Raw genomic sequence first — 21,628 nt, 5'->3', positions numbered from 1 at the left:
TGAGAAATCCCGAATTTGAAAAAAATTAAAGAAATTTGGGACTAGTCAGATTGTATTCATTTGTGAGTTTTTCAAGGCTGGCAAAGCCAACATCTAGAAATAAATCCCCAAAGTGCACCAGTCCTCCCATTCTCCAGGACCTGAACGATGGCTCCAAGCCTGAAGAGGTGGTTGTCACATATCGGGGCAAGTGAGGACAGTGAGAGAAGCTTCAAGTGCTGTCAAAACTGCTTCCAAATCCTGAGGGAGGTGATCACCTCAGGGTTCGAGGAAAGACCGGCCAGGCAGAAGGGCAGCAGTGCGGTAATTATGGAGTGTAGGAGGCTGTGGCACAAGACCATGCCTCCAATTTACTCCAGTTCGACTTCGGGTCACTGAGCCATGATAGGATTTTCTGTATGTTAGCAGCCAGTAATAAGACAGGAGATTTGGGAGGGCCAAGCCTCCCAATCCTCTGTCTCTCTGAAGCAGAGCACTGCAGACTCTGGGACATGTACCCAGACAGACGACGATATTAATTTGTTGCCTGGAATAAAAAATGCTTTTGAGGTCAGCACAGTGGCACAGTGGTTAGCACTGCTGCCTCACGGCGCAAAGGTCCCAGATTCAATCCCGTCTCTGGGTCACTGTCCGTGTAGAGTTTGCACATTATCCTCGTGTTTGCGTGGGTTTCACCCTCACAACCCAAAGATGTGCAGGGTAGGTGGATTGACCATGCTAAATTTTCCCATACTTGGAAAACATGAATTGGGTATTCTAAATTTATTTTTAAACAAATAAATAAAAAATGCTTTGGGTAAAAAAATGGGGGTACATATAATAATAATCTTTATTGTCACAAGTAGGCTTACATTAACACTGCAATGAAGTTACTGTGAAAAGCCCCAAGTCGACACATTCCGGCACCTGTTCAGGTCACAGAGGGAGAATTCAGAATGTCCAAATTACCTAACAGCACATCTTTCAGGACTTGTGGAAGGAAACCGAGCACCCGGAGGAAACCCACACAAGCACAGAGAAAATGTGCAGACTCAGCGCAAGCAGTGACCAGAGCCGGGAATCGAACCTGGGACCCTAGCGCTGTGAAGCAACAGTGCTAACCACTGTGCTACCGTGCCTTGAACTAAGAATAAAAACCTAGATAGCACATTCATCTTGACAGTTTGGATCCTTCCCCCCAGAGAGATTATTTCACCTCTGTAAGTGCGTTTTGACCTTACCGATGAGGCTCGAAAATTTCAGTTTGTGGAGTAAAGCCCAGTTATGGGGCACACGGAGCCCCAGATATCAGACATTAGAGGCTGAGAGACGAAACAGCAGCGAAGCTGAGCTCTACTGGCTGTCGAGTTCACTGGGAAACATTCACTTTTACCCACATTTAATTTATAGCCTGAAAATGTGACAAATCTCATGAGAATCTTCATGATGTTTTCTATTGAGGAAACTGGATCTGTAAAATATAAAAGTAGGTCATCTGCATATAGTGAGATCCGGTGCTCCTTCCCCTCTCAGTGTATTCCCCTCCATCCCTCTGACGACCTCAACACTATCGCAAGAGGTTCAATGGCCATCGCGAAGAGCAATGGAGAAAGGGGCTAGCCCTGTCTAATGCCTCTACCTAACGGAAAGTATTCAGAGGAGGTCGTATTTGTGCAGATATTGGCTTTCAGGGAATTATACATCAAAAGAGCCCAGGAGGATAATTTGGGGCCAAAACTGAATCTATCCAAGATCCCTAAAAGATAGTTCCACTCCATCCTAGCAAATGCTTTTTCTGCATCCAAACATACTATAACTTCAGGGTCCTGAGCAATGAGGGGGATAGGACAATGTTCAAGAGAGTCGGACATTGGCTGATAACTGTCTACCTCTGACAAAGCCTGCCTGAACTTCCGATACTATATCTGGAAGACATGGATCTATCTGGATTGCCAGAACTGCCAGTATCTTAACATCCATGTTAATGAGTGAAATGGGTCAGTAAAACCCACATGGGATGGGGATAGTGATCCCCTAGACAGTGTATCATTGAGCATGTCCAAAATTAAAGGTATTAGTTACTCTAAGAACCTCGTCTAAAATTTGGATGGGAAGCCTTCAGGACTGGGGGCTTTGCCAGAGTGCAGCCGAGCGATACATTTCCGTATTTCTTCTGGACTTAAAGGGTATTACAGTTCTGGTTTCCTGCCTTCCGCAATGGTCGGTGTGGTGATATCATGGTTGTGTTCTAATTCACCAACTGGCCACTAGAAGTCTCATTAGAATATAAGTGAATGTCAGACTCAGGTGACCTCAGACTGACTGGAGAGCTGGGAAAGAGGTTGCTTGTGCATGTAATAATAATAATAATTGCTTATTGTCACAAGTAGGCTTCAATGAAGTTACTGTGAAAAGCCCCTAGTCGCCACGTTCTGGCGCCTGTTCGGGGAGGCCGGTGCGGAATGTTCATTCTGTTATTCTGTTGTTTTATATATATTTGACCTACAGTTAATATCAATAAATTATTTGTAGCTTTAGCTACAAGTGTTCTTGTAATATAAATCATGTCATCCAACAAGAAAATTACATGGCACCAGGGCTGGATGGTGTTAAACACTGAAAATAAAATACTATTAGGCTGCCACGAGGTATTTGAAGATTTTGCAGACTGCCAGAATTAACAGCATGGAATCATTGAAGCCACCATTGAGTCTCAGATTTCATGGTAATGTGGACAACAACTGGTGTGTGTTTAAACAGGAATTTAATCAGTTTCTTACTGCAGTAAATTTAGGAGATCAATCTGATTTGCGTACAGTAGCGATGTTCCGAACAGCGGCGGGGCCTGAAGCAATTGCTGTGTTTAATACATTTAAATTTGCAAATGCTGAAGACAGTAAACATTTTGATGAAGTAATTTGAAGATTTTTGATGCACATTGCACCCCCTGAAAGAATGAAATTTATGAACATTACGTGCATAGATCACATTTCAGAAGAGTCCATAGATCATTTCATCACTGATTTAAAGTTAAAAGCTAAAACCTGTAAATTTTTTTGCAGTGGAATCTTCCATCATTTGGGACCAGATTGTGTTTGGTGTGAATGAAAATAAGCTGAGGAAATGGTTGCTGAGGGAATTGGAGTTGTCTTTGGAACAAACAGTTAAGATTTGTCAGGTTCACAAGCTAGCAGCACAGCATTTTAAAATCTTCCTCTTAGAGGAAAGCACTCCTGTTGCCACCCTTTTTCCAAAAAGGCAGGAAACTTAAACAAAAGGCGGGAAAATTCCTGCAGTTCCTCACACATCAACAAACAGTTTAAAGATCAGGATAAAGTATTTCTGTGCAAAGTATGTGTCAAAGGAACAAATCATTGTTTGTTGGAGTAATAACACGGAAGAAATTTTTTTTGGAGACATCAAAAAATTTGCCATCACTTAAAAAAAATGCAAACTGATACTTAATTTGAAATAAATGCGGTTGATGGGGCTGCTACAACTTGAAGTGAATGGTACAGTGGTCCAATTGAAGTTAGACACTGGTGCCAAAGCCAATTTAATCATCATGACTGATTGAAAAAATCTAAAAATTCAGCCGGTTAGAAGACATCACAAAATATCTCTGGAGAGATTATAATGGTTCAAGCATTAAATGTTATGGTCCTTGTGACCTGAGTGTGGTGGTGAAGAACACAGTTTATTCCGTCCCATTCTGTATTGTATCTGAGGGCTTGGATTCAGTTTTGTTGAGTTCGATAAAGTCGACTATAGGAGCAGACAATCGCTCACAAAATTTGTCATCAGACAATAAGGTGGTGTTTAATCTCCAGGTCGGGCGCTCAGGAGGGGCCAAAATCAAAGCAAAATTCAACAAGAGGGGCATGGTCCGAGATGACAATTGCCGAGTATTCAGCTGTTCTCACTAAGGGGAGGAGGGATTTGTCAACAACAAACAAATCAATTTGGGAGAAGGCGCGGTGTACATGCAGAAAAAAAGAAAATTCTTTACTGTTTAGATGCAGAAAATGCCACTGTCAACTCCCAACGCAGGATCTCGTCTTTTAGTTATGGAATCTGAAGATATCGCTCAAAGGGGTTCCTTGATAGGACGTCTTGGTCACAGCGTGCGATGAGCTTGATCTAGCTCCGGGGTGGATTTGAGCAGCTTCTCGCCCACCATTTTAAATAACATGCCGGCTATGAATTCTGTGGGGGTGTTGCCCTCCGTTCCCTCCGGCAAACCCAATAGGCAGATGGTTTGCCTTCGAGACCTATTCTCCAGGTCACTTAATATTCTTCAAAAACTTATTCGAATCCAGAGCCAAAGACAAGTTTTTTTCCAGCGTCGTGATCCGCTCACTGTGGTCGGAGAGAGCCAACTCCATACTTTCGAGTGTCACTTCATGCTTCCATTTTTTTATCCATCCCTTTCAATCAACTCAAGATTTGGCTTAGGGATTCATCCACTGACCTTTTGACTTCTCCAGCCAGATCCCAATGGTGTGTTTTCAGTTCAGCTGCCACGATGCAGCTAATGTCCTCGACTGATGGCCACGCGGTCGCCTGTGGAAAGGAGGTGCACGCCACCACAATTTTGTCTCCTGCCAACCTCATGGAAGCTTCTGAATCAGAGGAGCACATTTGGCTCCCCCCTCTTCTGTTTTTGTTGTTCATTGGCATTTCTTTTAAATGCCATATGGTTCCCCCAGTTTTTACTTTGTTTTTATTTTCATAGATTATCATAGAATTTACAGTGCAGAAGGAGGCCATTTGGCCCATCGAGTCTGCAGCGGCTCTTGGAAAGAGCACCCTATCCAAGGTCAACACCTCAACCCTATCCCCATAACCCAGTAACCCCACCCAACACTAAGGGCAATTTTGGACACTAAGGGCAATTTATCATGGCCAATCAACCTAACCTGCACATCTTTGGACTGTGGGAGGAAACCGGAGCACCCGGAGGAAACCCACGCACACACGGGGAGGATGTGCAGACTCCGCACAGACAGTGACCCAAGCCGGAATCGAACTTGGGACCCTGGAGCTGTGAAGCAATTGTGCTATCCACAATGCTACCGTGCTGCCCATTTTGGCTGGCACTGTCTTTTTAGCAGGTGGGGTTTGGGTCGGAGCGTCTCCCGGTGTGCCCCATCCCCTCACATCCACCAGCAGAGGTCCTGGTTAAAGACATTTGTACTGAATTCTTTATTTAATTTATCAGCGATGACTTTAGATTCATGAACCCTAGTTTTAGCACCCCTCCTTCACAAGTGAATACACCTCCCATCAATCCTAAAATACTGTCGATTTTAATAACCTCTTATAGGTCATCCCTCAGCCTTCTCTTTTCCCGAGAAAAAGACTGCATTTGTCAGGGCTAAAAGGCTGGGGACAGACGAAGCCTGTGTGGAATATAAGGAAAGTAGGAAGGAACTTAAGCAAGGAGTCAGGAGGGCTAGAAGGGGTCACAAAAAATCATTGGCAAATAGGGTTAAGGAAAATCCCAAGGCTTTTTACACATACATAAAAAGCAAGAGGGTAGCCAGGGAAAGGGTTGGCCCACTGAAGGATAGGCAAGGGAATCTATGTGTGGAGCCAGAGGAAATGGGCGAGGTACTAAATGAATACTTTGCATCAGTATTCACCAAAGAGAAGGAATTGGTGGATGTTGAGTCTGGAGAAGGGTGTGTAGATAGCCTGGGTCACATTGAGATCCAAAAAGACGAGGTGTTGGGCATCTTGAAAAATATTAAGGTAGATAAGTCCCCAGGGCCTGATGGAATCTACCCCAGAATACTGAAGGAGGCTCGCGAGGAAATTGCTGAGGCCTTGACAGAAATCTTTGAATCCTCACTGCCTTCAGGTGATGTCCAGGAGGACTGGAGAATAGCCAATGTTATTCCTTTGTTTAAGACCATAAGACCATAAGACATAGGAGCGGAAGTAAGGCCATTCGGCCCATCGAGTCCACTCCACCATTCAATCATGGCTGATTTCAACTCCATTTACCCACTCTCTCTCCATAGCCCTTAATTCCTCGAGAAATCAAGAAGTTATCAACTTCTGTCTTAAAGACACTCAACGTCCCGGCCTCCACCGCCCTCTGTGGCAATGAATTCCACAGACCCACCACTCTCTGGCTGAAGAAATTTCTCCTCATCTCTGTTCTAAAGTGACTCCCTTTTATTCTCAGGCTGTGCCCCCGGGTCCTAGTCTCCCCTGCTATTGGAAATAATTTCCCTACGTCCACCCTATCTAAGTCATTCATTATCTTGTAAGTTTCTATTAGATCTCCCCTCAACCTCCTAAACTCCAATGAATATAATCCCAGGATCCTCAGACGTTCATCGTATGTTAGGCCTACCATTCCTGGGATCATCTGTGTGAATCTCCGCTGGACCCGGTAGCAAGGATAATCCAGGGACTTACAGCCGGTGAGCCTTACGTCAGTGGTAGGGAAATTACTGGAGAGAATTCTTTGAGACAGGATCTGCTCCCATTTGGAAGCAAATTGACATATTAGTGAGAGGCAGCATGGTTTTGTGAAGAGGAGGTCGTGTCTCACTAACTTGATAGAGTTTTTCGAAGAGGTCGCAAAGATGATTGATGCAGGTAGGGCAGTGGATGTTGTCTATATGGACTTCAGTAAGGCCTTTGACAAGGTCCCTCATGGTAGACTGGTACAAAAGATGAAGTCCACGGGATCAGGGGTGAGCTGGCAAGGTGGATACAGAACTGGCTAGGTCATAGAAGGCAGAGAGTAGCGATGGAAGGGTGCTTTTCTAATTGGAAGGCTGTGACTAGTGTAGTTCCGCAGGGATCAGTGCTGGGACTGTTGCTGTTCGTAGTCTATATAAATGATTTGGAGGAAAATGTAACTGGTCTGATTAGTAACTTTGCAGATGACACAAAGGTTGGTGGAATTGCGGATAGTGATGAGGACTGTCAAAGCATACAGCAGGTTTTAGATCGTTTGGAGACTTGGGCGGAGAGATGGCAGATGGAGTTTAATCCGGACAAATGTGAGGTAATGCATTTTGGAAGGTCTAATGCAGGTAGGGAATATACAGTGAATGGTAGAGCCCTCAAGAGTATTGAAAGTCAGAGTGATCTAGGTGTACAGGTCCACAGGTCACTGAAAGGGGCAACACAGGTGGAGAAGGTAGTCAAGAAGGCATACGGCATGCTTGCCTTCATTGGCCAGGGCATTGAGTATAAGAATTGGCAAGTCATATTGCAGCTGTATAGAACCTTAGTTAGGCCATAGTTAGGAGTATAGTGTTCAATTCTGGTCGCCACACTGCCAGAAGGATGTGGAGGCTTTAGAGAGGGTGCAGAAGAGATTTACCAGGATGTTGGCTGGTATGGAGGGCATTAGCTATGAGGAGCGGTTGAATAAACTTGGTTTGTTCTCACTGGAATGACGGAAGTTGAGGGGCGACCTGATAGAGGTCTACAAAATTATGAGGGGCATAGACAGAGTGGATAGTCAGAGGCTTTTCCCCAGGGTAGCGGGGTCAATTACTAGGGGGCATAGGTTTAAGGTGCGAGTGGCAAGGTTTGGAGGAGATGGACGAGGCAAGGTTTTTACACAGAGGGTAGTGGGTGCCTGGAACTCGCTGCCGGAGGAGATGGTGGAAGCAGGGACGATAGGGACATTTAAGGGGCATCTTGACAAATACATGAATAGGATGGGAATAGAGGGATACGGACCCAGAAAGTGCAGAAGATTTTAGTTTAGACGGGCAGCATGGTTGGCGCGGGCCTGGAGGGCCGAAGGGCCTGTTCCTGTGCTGTACTTTTCTTTGTTCTTTGTTCTAAACAGCTCAGTTTTACCTGATAAATCTAACTTTGGTTTAAAAATATTTTTATTCCAAACAATGCAAAAGATTTCATACACATACAGAACATTCAAATATAACAGTTTGTCAATTTTTTGTTTTGACAAACTAACTATAGAAAATCCAAAACCCCAGATAACCTAGCCACCAACCCCTCCCACCCCGACCCCCATCGACTCATCCCCCCCAGGTGCTGGCCAATAAACAGATCTTTGAAGGTGGCGCTGAACGGCTTCTGCCTGGTGTAATACATTTCCTCCGACCCTCTAATGGAATATTTAATTTTTTCCCAGCATTAGAAATTCTGCCAGGTTCCCCGCCAACCACGCCAATGCCCCAGGTGGCACCGCCAATCTCCATCCAAGCAGGACTCTTCACCAGGCAGAGAGCGAAGGCCAGGATGTCGGCCCTCTTCCCCTCCAGAAGCTCCGTCTCGTCCAAAACCCCAAAAATCGCCACTAGTGGATACGGTTCCAATCGATCCCCCATGATTTTCGACATGGTCTCAAAGGACGAGAACAGAACTCAACCAATTTTTGACAGGACCAGAACATGTGCAAGTGTTCGCCGTCCCCTTCGACACCATTCACACCTGTCCTCCACTTCGGGGAAAAACCCACTCATCCGTGCTCTAGTCATGTACACCCTCTGCACTACATTGTATCAGGCTCAGCAAGAGGAAGTAGAGTTTTGTAAAGTACCCTTTACAAAATCTTTTAATTTTTAATTTTAATAATCTTCATTGTCACAAGTAGGCTTACATTAACACCACAAGAAGTTACTGTGAAAAGCCCCTAGTTGCCAAATTCTGGCGCCTGTTCGGGTACACAGAGGGAGAATTCAGAATGTCCAAGTTACCTAACAGCACGTCTTTCGGGACTTGTGGGAGGAAACCGGAGCACCCGGAGGAAACCCACGCAGACACAGGGAGAACGTGCAGACTCCACACACACAGTGAACCAAGCCGGCAATCGTACCTGGGACCTTGGAGATGTGAAGCAATGGTGCTAACCACTGTGCTACCTTGCCGTCCATCCATACCCCTCCCTTCAGCTTCCGGTCCAGTTCCTCTTCCTACTTCCCCAATGGAGCCTTTCCAGTATACAGCAACCACCAATATATGTCAGCTTTCTTCATTTCTCCCAGCTGATCACAAGATAACATCCTGTCCATCAGTGTATGTCTCGGCAACTGGAGGAGTGAAGAGAGTTCTTTGCAAGTCCTGCACCTGCAGATACTTAAACACGCTCCCCCTCGGAAGCAGATACATATCTCCTCCAGTCCCGCAAACCTCCCGCCACAAACAGATCCCTAAAACTCTGAACCCTCTCCCTCTTCCAAATCTTGTGTGTTGCAACCAACCCTGATGGTACAAACCTATTATTTCCGCAAATTGGCGACAATACTGACATGCCCCCAATCCAAAATGTTGCCTGAATTGGTTCCAGATATTTAGAGATGCCACCACAACCGGGCCCATTGCGAATCTGGCCGGAGAGCACAAGAGAGAGGCAATAACCAATGCCCGCAGACACAGCCCTACACAGGAGGCCTCTTCCATTGCCCTCACACCGACCCTGGCTCCCTAAACCACCATCATACCTCCTCAATGTTCACTGCCCAGTAGTAGAACATTAAATTTGGTAATGCCGTCTCCTCTATAGAAAGCCTCTCTGAATCCTGGGAGTCTTACCCAGCCACACATAGGTCGAGATTAACTTGTCCACCTTAACGAAAAAAGATTTGGGGAGGAAGATCGGGAGAGACTGGACCACAAATAAGAATCTCAGCAGAATATTCATTTTAATCCTCTGCACTCTCCCCGCCAATGGAGCAGGCGGGCATCCCACCTAGTCCCCTTTCACCCCCTCTACCAGACTGGCCAAGTCAGCAAGGCCCATTCATGAGCCACCTGAATCCCTAGATATCTAAATTTCACCTTGGCCAGCTTGAACGGCAGCATCCCAAATCCATTCTCCTAACCAGGGGGTTCACCAGGAAAATTTTGCTCTTGCTCACATTCAGTTTGTACCCTTAGAAGGATCCAAACTTCCTCAGCAGCTCCATTATCTTTCCCATACAGGAGAGAGCATCCGAAAAGTACAACAGATTATCTGCATAAAGAGACACCCTAGGCTCCTTGCCCCCTCTCCACCCATTCGACAACATACTGCGATGGCTAAAGGTTCGATTGCCATCGTGAACAACAGGGACAATGGAAATACCTGTCTCATACCCTCTGTAGCCGGAAATATCCTGAGCTCACCGCGTTGCCATGGGAGCGCATTACAACAGGGGATAAATGCTGGCCAAAATCCAAATCGTCCCAGAACCTCGAAGAGATATCTCCACTCTACTCGATCAAAAGCCTTCCCTTCGTCTATAGATACGAATACTTCTGGTACCTTTCCTCCAGGTGCTTCACCAGAATCTCAGCAAATACTTTTGCATCGGTATTCGATAAAGAAATAGGCCTATAAGACCCACACTCCACGGGATCCTAGTCCTTCTTCAGGATCAGCGAAATAGGCGCTTGTGCCAAATTGGCCAGTCTGCCCCCGTGACAAGAGTCATTAAACATCCTCAATGAATGTGGCGCCAGTGATGCTGCAAACTGCGTGTAAAATTCCATCGGGAAACCATCCGGCCCACTTGCCTTCCCCGATTGCATGGAATGGATACCCTCCATAACCTCTTCCAGCCCCAAAGGTGCCTCCAACCCTTGCCCCTTCACCCTCTCCACCACTGGGAAGTCCAACCCGTCCAAAATCGGCTCCATCCCAGAGTTCTCTTCCGGGGGCTCAATGTTATCCAGCCCCCAGTAGAATGCCTCAAAGGCACCATTAATCTTGTCCGGGGCCATCACCAGCCCTTTCCACTTAACCAGGGATATCTCCCATGTGGCCGCCTCCCGCTTCAACTGGTGAGGCAATAGACGGCTGGCCTTCTCAACATAATCATAAAATACTCGTGAGCAACAAAGTTAGTTCACCACCTCCCCTGTCGATATCAAATCATATTCCATTTGTAACCTCTTTCTCTCCACTAACAGCTTTATTGTTGGGACCGTGGAGTACTGCCTGTCCAGAATGGAGTCCACTAATCTCTGCCTGTCTACCCTTCCAACCTTGTCCCTGTGGGTCTTATATGAGATTACATTCTGGGAAACGGCGATTAGAGGGGAGGTAGAGGGCGAAACTTCTCTGTTCTGACTGAAATCTACATAGTTCCCGATGGCCGTGGCTACCTTCTCACAGAACCCCTTGTCTGCTAGGAGCGCTGTGTCTAACCTCCATTGGGGCATGGGCTTGGGCTTGACCCGCCTCCAGCCATAATGTGGTGCATGGTCCGATATTACTATCGCGGTGCACTCAGCCCCCACCACTCCTGGGAGTACTGATTTTCCCACCACAAAAATGTATTCGGGAATACACCCGATGCATGTGCAAAAAGGAGAGCTCCCTCTCTCTTGGGTGGCTAAACCTCCATGGGTTCACCCCCATCTGCTCCATAAACACTGCCAGCTCTTTCGCCTTCCCACGAGGGTCCTCTGAATCTTGAGCGGGGGCTTTATTCAATTTTTGCTCCATGTTATATCCTGCAGCATCCCACACCGGAGGAGAAACCGCCAATCTTCAGTTTTCTTCCCAACACGCCATTGGGCAAAAAAGGTCAAAAACAAGTTTCCGAGTGGGAGCTGATTTGTGTGCGACCACTCAGCTCATGGCCGCCACCGGAGTCTTGGTAATTTTTTTCAATTGTTTTTGTGGCACTTTCCCCAAGTGCCTCGTTTGGTGAAGTGCCTGAAGGATCTTTGTCGAATCCCACTCCACCACGAAGCAACATCTCCCCACTGGCAAAAATAATTAAATCTGCAGTAGATTCCATTTCCACTTTAAAAAATATTCATTCATTGGATGTGGCCATCGCTAGCTAGGCCAGCATTTACTGCCCATCCCTAATTGGTGGTGAGCTGCCTTCGTGACTATCTAGTGGTTTGATAGGCCATTTCGAAGGAAGTTAAGAGTCAATCACATTGCCGTGGGTCTGGAGTCACATATAGGCCAGACCAGGTAAGGATGGCAGATTTCCTTCCCTAAAGGACATTAGTGCACCAGATGGTTTTTATGACAATGGTTTCATGGTCATCATGACTTTTAATTCCAGATTTGTATTAATTAAATTCAAATTCCACCATCTGTCATGGTGGGATTCGAACCGCGGGTCCCCAGAGCAGTACCCTGGGTCTTTAGATTACTAATCTAGGACAACACCACTATGCCACCCATAATATCGAATGAAGCACAGTCAAAAACCTTGCCATGGGATCTCTGGGTACTGAAGCCCTCATTCATGATTTTGTCACTTGCCCAAGGCAGAGATAAAGGTGGCAGTCAAGGCGGCGGAGGCACTAGCCGTCATTCAGATGGCCCTTGACGGCATGAGAAGGTGACTGGAAGCCCAGGGGAGCACTATAAAGGAGTTGGAAAAGGCATTGACGGACCAGAGCAACCGAATCGTCGCTCTGTAGGCCGAATCAAGAGGTTGGTGGGGACCCGGGGAGCCTGAAAGGGAAGGTCGAGGAGGCGCTGGTTTAGCATACTGGGCTAAATCGCTGGCTTTTAAAGCAGACCAAGGCAGGCCAGCAGCACGGTTCAGTTCTCGTACCAGCCTCCCCGAACAGGCGCCGGAATGTGGCGACTGGGGGCTTTTCACAGTAACTTCATTTGAAGCCTACTTGTGACAATAAGCGATTTCCATTTTCTTCAAGAAAATCGGTTGAGGCGGCAGATCATCCAAATAGTGGGCCTACCAGAGGGAATCAAGGGCAGGGGCCCGACTGACAATGTGGCCTAAATGTTGGGCAGCATAGTGGAGGGGGACAGCTTCCCAAGCCGCTGGAGAGAGGCAAAGCAAACAGATCGCTCCGACCGAAGCCCAAGGCAGGGGGACAGCCGAGAGCAGTAGCAGCCAAGCTGCACAAGTACCAGAACCAGTAAAGGATCCTTCGCTGGGCCAGACAGCTGAAGGCATGCAACTGGGAGGGACAGAAAATCAGAGTCTACCAAGACATTGGGGCATACCTGGCAAAGCCCAGGGCAGAATTTAACCAGGCAAAGTCAGCTCTATATAAAAACAGATTAGGGATGCTATTCCCAGCCAGGCTCTGGGTTGCATATCAGGGTAAGCAACATTATTTTACAGCTTGTGCAGAGGCGGACGAGTTTGTCCATAAGAACGGCTTGGACAGGGAGCAAGAGAGGCAGCGGTGAGGAAGGCACAGAGGAGGCGGAGGAAATCAATGGGAAATTTTGGCCGGGACTGCATCGCCTCATTATGAACAGGGGAACCAACTCATAGAGATGGGGCGGGTGCAGCAGAGGATGAAGAGGAGAAACTAGGGACACCAGCAGAGCGGGCGTAGGAAGGGGTCAGATTGACCCTGGCAGGGGGGCCACCACACTAGCGGGAAAGCTTAGCAGCAAGAGATACGAGTGATAGGGGGGGCAGCAAGGGCGGGGGGGGGGGGGGGAGGGAAAAACAAAATCACAGGGTGAACAAAACAACAAGGGGGGAGGGAGGTTCTAGACTGGCTTCAGCAGGTCACTCTCAGAAACGTGGAACAAGATGGCGTCGCACACAGCCACTTTGGAGGGTCCCTGAACAAAGGGAAACCCCGGCGTGCAGGGGCTCACCCACACGGCATACGCACAGTTGGTGGTCATGTTGGGTGGCCCCTTGACAATGGGAAACCCCGGAGCGCAGGGGTCCGGCCTCATGGTGAGTACGGTGACTGCAGCCATTTTGGATGACCCCCTAAGAAAGGGAAACCCCGGAGTGCAGGGGCACACCCACAAGGTAAGTATGGTTGATCCCACAGGAGTCTCTGATCATCAGTGCCCCCCAACCTGCGATTAGAGGAGAAATTATCACCTATAAGGCATGCAGAGACAGGGGAGAAGTCGGCTAGGCAGCAACTAATTGACTCCATTCTGAGGTTGATGGGAGATATTCCAAGGCCCCGACCGTAGAGCTTCTGGTGGAAAGGAAAAAGCTACAAATGGACTTTAACCTGCGATCCACCAGGAAAGCAGTGCACTAACTCCGCCAGACACAGGGGATCTTCTACGAACACGGAGATAAGGCTAGCCGCCTACTGGCTCACCAGCTGAGAAAGCAGGCAGCCACGAGGAAAAATACAGCACAGAACAGGCCCTTCGGCCCACGATGTTGTGCCGAACCTTTATCCTAGATTAATCATAGATTATCATAGAATTTACAGTGCAGAAGGAGGCCATTCGGCCCATCAAGTCTGCACCGGCTCTTGGAAAGAGCACCCTACCCAAGGTCAACACCTCCACCCAACACAAAGGGCAATTTTGGACACTAAGGGCAATTTATTATGGCCAATCCACCTAACGTGCACATCTTTGGACTGTGGGAGGAAACCAGAGCACCCGGAGGAAACCCACACACACACAGGGAGGATGTGCAGACTCCGCACAGACAGTGACCCAAGCCGGAATCGAACCTGGGACCCTGGAGCTGTGAAGCAATTGTGCTATCCACAATGCTACCGTGCTGCCCTTAAGAACAAATTAATCTACACTATATCATTCTACCGTAATCCATGTACCTATCCAATAGCTGCTTGAAGGTCCCTAATGTTTCTGACTCAACTACTTCCACAGGCAGTGCATTCCATGCCCCCACTACTCTCTGGGTAAAGAACCTACCTCTGACATCCCCCCTATATCTTCCACCATTCACCTTAAATTTATGTCCCCTTGTAATGGTTTGTTCCACCCGGGGAAAAAGTCTCTGACTGTCTACTCTATCTATTCCCCTGACCATCTTATAAACCTCTATCAAGTCGCTCCTCATCCTTCTCCGTTCTAATGAGAAAAGGCCTAGCACCCTCGACCTTTCCTCGTAAGACCTACTCTCCATTCCAGGCAACATCCTGGTAAATCTCCTTTGCACCTTTTCCAAAGCTTCCACAGCCTTCCTAAAATGAGGCGACCAGAACTGTACACAGTACTCCAAATGTGGCCTTACCAAAGTTTTGTACAGCTGCATCATCACCTCACGGCTCTTAAATTCAATCCCTCTGTTAATGAACGCTAGCACACCATAGGCCTTCTTCACAGCTCTATCCACTTGAGTGGCAACTTTCAAAGATGTATGAACATAGATCCCAAGATCTCTCTGCTCCTCCACATTGCCAAGAACTCTACCGTTAACCCTGTATTCCGCATTCATATTTGTCCTTCCAAAATGGACAACCTCACACTTTTCAGGGTTAAACTCCATCTGCCACTTCTCAGTCCAGCTCTGCATCCTCTCTATGTCTCTTTGCAGCCGACAAAGGAAGATAGCACAGGTGAAGGAAAGCATAGGCAAACTGGTAGCTCAACCAAAAAGTGTTCGAGGCCTTCTACCGGGGATGTGCACCTCCGAGCCCCCCAATGGGGACTCGGGGATGAAACAGTTCCTCGACGGACTGGATATGCCGGTCGTGGGGAACGACAGACAGAGGGGGCTGGAAGAAGTCATGGAGAGCATCAACTCCATGCAGGCGGGGCAGGTGCCAGGACCATTGGTGGTAGCTACCCTCAGAACCTGGAACCAGATGAGGCAGCACTCTGGTTGACCGAAATGTCCACCATGGTCCCCATCTGCGGCAACCATAGGTTCGCACCAGCCATGCTTGATGCCACCTTTAAGAGCTGGAGCCAGGATGGGGGGACACTGACGATCAGAGACGTTTACACTGAGGACAGACTAGCGACCATGGAGGAACTGACCCACAGACTGGAGCTACCTAACGGAAATGAACTCTGACATCTACAGGTCAAGAACTTTCTCTGCAAGGACACGACAGCCTACCCACGGACCCAGAGAAACACAATGCTTGAGGAATTACTGGATACAGCCAGTCTGGGGAGGGGAGACTATGGGGACCTGTACGGACGACTGTTAGAAAGGACACACTTCCCACTGGACGAAACACAGGAAAAATGGGAGGAAAAGCTAGGGACAGAAATAGGATGCAGACTCTGGAGCGAAGCACTGAGCAGGGCCAGCTCCACCTCTTCATGTGCAAGGCTAAACCTCATGCAGCTTAAAGTGGTGCACAGAGCACAGCCGACAAGAACCCGAATGAGAAGGTTCTTCCCGGAGGTAGAGGACAGCATGCCCCAGACATGTCGGGTTTTGGACAACCTTCTTCAAGGCAATGTCCAAGGTTGTGGGGCTGAGGGTAGAGCCGTGCCCAAGCCAGAACTATTCATGGGGGAGAGAGCCAATGCCCTTGTGTTTGTTTCCTTAATCGCACGCCGGAGAATCCTGCTCAACTGGCAATCACCAGCAGCACTCACACCTGCAGACTGGCTGGCAGAGCTGTCGGAATTTCTCACCTGGAGAAGATCAAATTTGCTATCCAAGGGTCAGAGGATGGCGTGGGAGCCATTCGCTAACTTGTTCCAAGACCTGTTTGAGGCCAACAGCCAATAGAGCGAGTGGGGCATGAAAGCCATGTGACTGCAGGGAACAGACGGGGGGGCGATTCTCCGATATGGAGGCCAAGTGTTCGCGCCGTCGTGAACGCCGTCGCGTTTCACGACGGCGCGAGCAGGGCCTGGCATGACCTATTCTGGCCCGCACAGGGTTCACGCCGCTCCAGCGTCCTTACGTGGCGCCAAATGGGCGCCACGCCCAACCCGCGCATGCGCAGTTGGGCCGCACCATCCTGCACATGCGCAGGGAACATCTTACGCACGCCAACCAGCTTTCCCGCTAGTGTGGTGGCCCCCCTGCCAGGGTCAATCTAACCCCTTCCTACACCCGCTCTGCTGGTGTCCCTAGTTTCTCCTCTTCATCCTCTGCTGCACCCGCCCCATCTCTATGAGTTGGTTCCCCTATTCATAACGAGGCGATGCAGTCCCGCGCAAAATTTCCCATTGATTTCCTCCGCCTCCTCTGTGCCTTCCTCACCGCTGCCTCACCAACATGGCGCCGGTGTTCTGGGGCCGCGCGCGGAAGGAGGTAGGCCCGGGGTGGGGGGAGAGGCCGACCCGCCGATCGGTGGGCCCCGATCACAGGCCAGACCCCATCGGAGGCCACCCCGGCGAAGGAGCCCCCCTCCCTCCCCCACAGGCCGCCCCCCAGCGTTCCCGCAGAGTTCCCGCCGGCATCGACCAGGGGTGGACGGCACCGGCGGGAACCTGTCGTGGCGTAGCGGCCGCTCGGCCCATCCGGGCCGGAGAATCGCCGGTTCTCCGAGCGGCCCGGTGCGAATCGTGCGCCGCTGGTTTCCGGGGGGGGGGGGGTGGGAGAATCGCGTTTGGGGCGGCGTGGTGCGATTCGCGCGGCGCCCCGAAGATTCTCGCACCCGGCGTGGGGTGGGGGGGGGGGGGGGGCGGGGGGAGAATAGCGCCCAGGGAAAAGGAGGCCAGAGTAAGAAATGGGAGAGACTGGAAAACGGCCAATACTGAAATCAGGGAGCCTAGAATAAAGCCATAATAGACGGAGCCCCTAATGAAATGCCAAAAATAGAGTGGCGAGAGGGTGGGGGGAGTAGGGGTGAGGCCAACCGACAAAAAGTGTGTGTGGGGGGGGGGGGGGGGGGGGGGGGTGGGTGGAAGAGAAGGGGAAAACATTGCACACATGTAAATAGAAGATAATTGCCCAATGTATGGTAAGCGATCCAGGAAAGGTCCCTGAAGCAACAAAAGTCCTGTCACTTTTATGCTCACGGGCCTGTTTGGCTCACAGTCTGACAACCCCTCTGTTTTAAAATTTGCACCCTTCTGGGTTCAAATCCCTCCATGGTCTCACCATGGCTGTCACCTCTTCCAGCCCACAAACTTCCACAAACTCTGCAATCCGCCAATCCTGGTGTCTTCTGCTTCCCCGACTTCTCTTCCCCACCATTGGTAGTTAATGACTTACGTTCTGGAACTCCCTCCCTAATCCTCTTGACACCAACTTACCCCTTTGAACCTGCTTATAGTCACCTGACCTGTCATCTCCTACATGGTTGTGTCAATTCCTTATCCTATTATGCTGTCAATCACCTTTAGATATTTTATGACCATAAAGGTACTATGTAAATGTAAGTTGTTGTTAGTGTAGAAGTTAAAATAGAGGACGTATATCAACCCAGAACTTCAAACTTTTAGATTCACAAAGAGACGACCTGTAAAGGTTTCGTTTGGGACCCTCTATATTTTACTCGACAATATATCCTTTGCTGAGGTGCAGGGTCCAGTACTGAATGCCATTACTCTAGGGAAGTGTAAAAGCTCAGGAGGTATGAGAAGGGAAGTTAAACAGTATTTAATAAAGCAATATAAAGTAAATGCCACAACGTGGCATACGGTTCAAAGATCCCAACCGGGACTACCAATCACACCAGTCTGGGCCGGCTTCCAGAAGGCGAATTTACAAGTGCCATGGGGAGATCAATTGAGGTGTCCCTGTGGGTTTCATATTATTACAGTAAGATCTAACCAAAGCTCTCTACAACTGAAGCTCTCTACAACTGAAGCATAACTTCCACCTCTTTCTGTTTCAGCCCTCTTGGCATAAAGGGCAACATACCATTAAAGTTTTAATTGTTTTTTACTGTAACTGCCCATTTGCTTTGAGATTTATGTACTTGGATCTCTAAATCTCTTGGGTCTTCTGAAGTCCCCAAATGCCAAATACTAAAATGTGGTACAATCACTAAAAGTAAAAATAAATGAACTAATGAAACTGGCTCAGTTCTGTTCTTCATATTATAAAAAGGAGATAGGAAAACACTGGAGAAAGGCAGAAAAGGTTTACTTGGATAAAACCAGATGGGAACCATGGTTGATTTTCCTCCACTGCACTGCAGATGTACTTCAAGCAATTGTATTGCCGGCAACTCACCAGGGATCCTTGGCAGGAACTTTCACCAAGACTATCAACTTAAGAAATTGGAGGTGTTCTTTATTAGTTTGTGGAATGTGAACATTTTTGGCAAAGCCAGCATTTATTGCCCGTATCCAATTGCCCTTGAGAAGGTGGTGAGCTGCTGAGTCCATGCAGTGTAGGTACACCCAGTGTTGTTAGAGAGGGGATTCCAGGATTTTGACTGAGTGACAGTGAGGGAACGGCAATATATTTCTAAGTCAGGATGGGTGTGCGGCTTGGAAGAGAACTTCCAGATGTTGGTGTTCCCATGTGTCTGCTGCCTTTGTCCTTCTAGGTGGTTTAGATCACGGGTTTAAAAGATGCTGCTGAAGGAGTCTTGGTGAGTTATGGCACTGCATCTTGTAGATGGTACACACTGCTGCCACTGTGCATCAGTGGTGGAGGGAGTAAATGTTTAAGGCAGTGGTTGGGATGCCAATCAGGTGAGCTGCTTTGTTCTGGATGGTGTCAAGCTTCTTCAGCGTTGTTGGGAGTCACACACATCCAGACAAGTGGAGAGTATTCCGTCAAACCTCCCGAGTTATGCTTTGCAGCTAGCTGGTGGACAGGCTTTGGAGAGACAGGGAGTTTATGTTTGAACCTTGCTTGACTCAGACATACACCAAAAGATCCATTTAGTGGCACTGAACTCCACAAATATCAGCTCCCTCCTTAACGATTGCATTTTGTCACATCCTACCGTGTTGGGCACTGATCGTGGAGTGCTTTGGTGATCACCGCTTGCTCATGGCAATGGTCCACAAACCGTTTCAGAGTGCTGTAGGAGTTTGGTACATCTAGACTGATATCTTGAATGGTATTAAACACCCGCATAAATCCCTGAGGAAAAGAGAGAGAGAGAGAAGGAAGAAAGAAAGATAGTCTCTTTACTAAGTCAAGCATAGAAATAATTCATTTGTATAGATCCTTTAAAAATCTCAGGACCTTCGAAAGCACTTTATGGCCAATGAAAAGCCACTTACAATACACAAAACACAGCAGCCAATTCGTGCAAAGATCCCACGAACAACAATGTGACTCACAATCAGATCATCTGTTCTAATGATGTTGTTTAAGAGATAGGTAAGAATATAAGATAAGGGAGAACTCCCATGCATTTCTTCAAAATAGTGTCATGGAACCTTTTACATTAACCTGAGAGGATAAGACAGTTTAAATTCTAATCCATAAAACAGCATCTCTGAGAATGCTGCACCCCCTCAGTACTGTACTGGGAATTTCAGTCTGGATTGTGTGTTTCTGAAGCGGAGCTCTGCCCCTTCCAGCACTGGAAACTACAGCTGTTGTTTTCCAACAAACCTGGTCAGGTTGTGAAAATAACCTCAGCTTCGGTAGAAAATCGCCTCGCTTGTCTAACAACTTGCTGAAGACAAAGTTATTGTTCGGGACTTGCAGGGAGGAGTTAAAAAAAAGTGTTATGCGGATTCTTAGGTGAAGAGAACAGAGAAGTTATGATTGTTCTCCTTACAGCAAAGAAGTGAAGATCGAACAGAAGTGTTCAAAGTTATGAAGGGCTCGAACGAGAAACAAAGGCGAAACAGGGGACACTGCCTAAAAAGACTATGGGAGCAGATTTTTAATAAACAATTTTATTGAGGTATTTTTGGAATATAAAACAATGACATTGTATAGTACCGTACAAAAGGAAAAGCAAATAACGCATAGTGCAAACCACGACTCCATTCCCGCAAGGACCCTCCTGAACCACCCCCTACTCTACACTACCCTAGCCCCCCCCTCCCTCCCCCCCACCCCGCTGACGATTAATTCACCGCGAAGAAGTCAATGAATGGCTGCCACCTCCGGGCGAACCCCGATAGTGAACCTCTCAAGGCGAACTTAACCTTTTCTAGACCAAGAAAGCTCGCCATGTCCGATAGCCATGCTTCGGTCTTCGGGGGCCTTGAGTCCCTCCATGCCAACAGTATTCGTCGCCGGGCTACCAGGGAAGCAAAGGCCAAGATATCAGCCTCCTTCTCCTCCTGGACTCCCGGGTCCTCCGACACCCCAAAGATTGCCACCTCAGGACTCATTACCACCCCAGTTTTCAAAACCCGGGACATGATGTCCGCGAATCGCTGCCAGTACCCCCTGAGTTTAGGGCACGACCAGAACATGTGCACGTGATTAGCCGGCCCACCGGCGCATCAGGCACACTTGTCCTCCAGCCTAAAGAATTTACTGATCCGGGCCACCGTCATGTGGGCCCAGTGCACGACCTTAAACTGGATCAGACTGAGCCTGGCACATGTTGCGGTCGTGTTTACTCTGCCCAGAGCTTCTGCCCAAATACCGTCCTCCATCCACCCCCCCCCCCCCCCCCCCCCCCCAGTTCCTCTTCCCACTTAAGCTTCAGGTCCTCTGCCTGTGTATCCTCTGCTCCCATTAGTTCTTTGTAAATATCTGAGACTCTACCCTCACCTAGAGACCACCCTGTCCTGCCTCCCCTTTGGCAGGAGACGTGGGAAGGATGGCACCAGTCTGCGCACAAAATCCTGCACCTGTAAGTATCTAAAGTCATTCCCTTATGGGAGCAGATTTAACAGTAACTTTTCTTTTTTTTTTATAAATATGTTTATTAAGAATTTTTAAACAAAACTTTCAACCATACAAACAACGCCCCCCCCCCCCCGCCCCCCCAGTAACAAAAGGAAAAGAAAATTTGCATAGCAAGACATAAACATGGCAAATCAATATGACACAGAACTTTGTACATTGGATTACTCCCGTACATATCAGTTTTCCGGATCGTTTATGTATTCTCTTGCTCAGATGCCCCCCCGAAAAAAAAAACCTTCCCCGTCCCTTCCTCTTCCCCCCCCCAGAAAGATATGTCCCCCCCT

The 21,628-nt window shown here is 48.2% G+C and overlaps 1 protein-coding gene across 2 annotated transcripts in view; it reads right to left on the bottom strand.

Moving 5' to 3' along the window:
- Window positions 1–21,628, bottom strand: part of LOC140426745 (programmed cell death protein 4-like) — a 67,673-nt gene that overhangs the window by 1,577 nt on the left and 44,468 nt on the right. For both annotated transcript variants that reach the window (XM_072511880.1, XM_072511879.1), the window contains one exon: window positions 19,465–19,604. In XM_072511880.1, coding sequence (XP_072367981.1) covers window positions 19,465–19,604 — 140 coding nt within the window. The remainder of the gene's footprint in view (window positions 1–19,464; window positions 19,605–21,628) is intronic.

Source organism: Scyliorhinus torazame, chromosome 7 (genome assembly GCF_047496885.1).
Source record: "Scyliorhinus torazame isolate Kashiwa2021f chromosome 7, sScyTor2.1, whole genome shotgun sequence".
Classification (NCBI taxonomy): Eukaryota; Metazoa; Chordata; class Chondrichthyes; order Carcharhiniformes; family Scyliorhinidae; genus Scyliorhinus; species Scyliorhinus torazame.
This window is presented reverse-complemented; position numbering and strand designations above follow the sequence as displayed.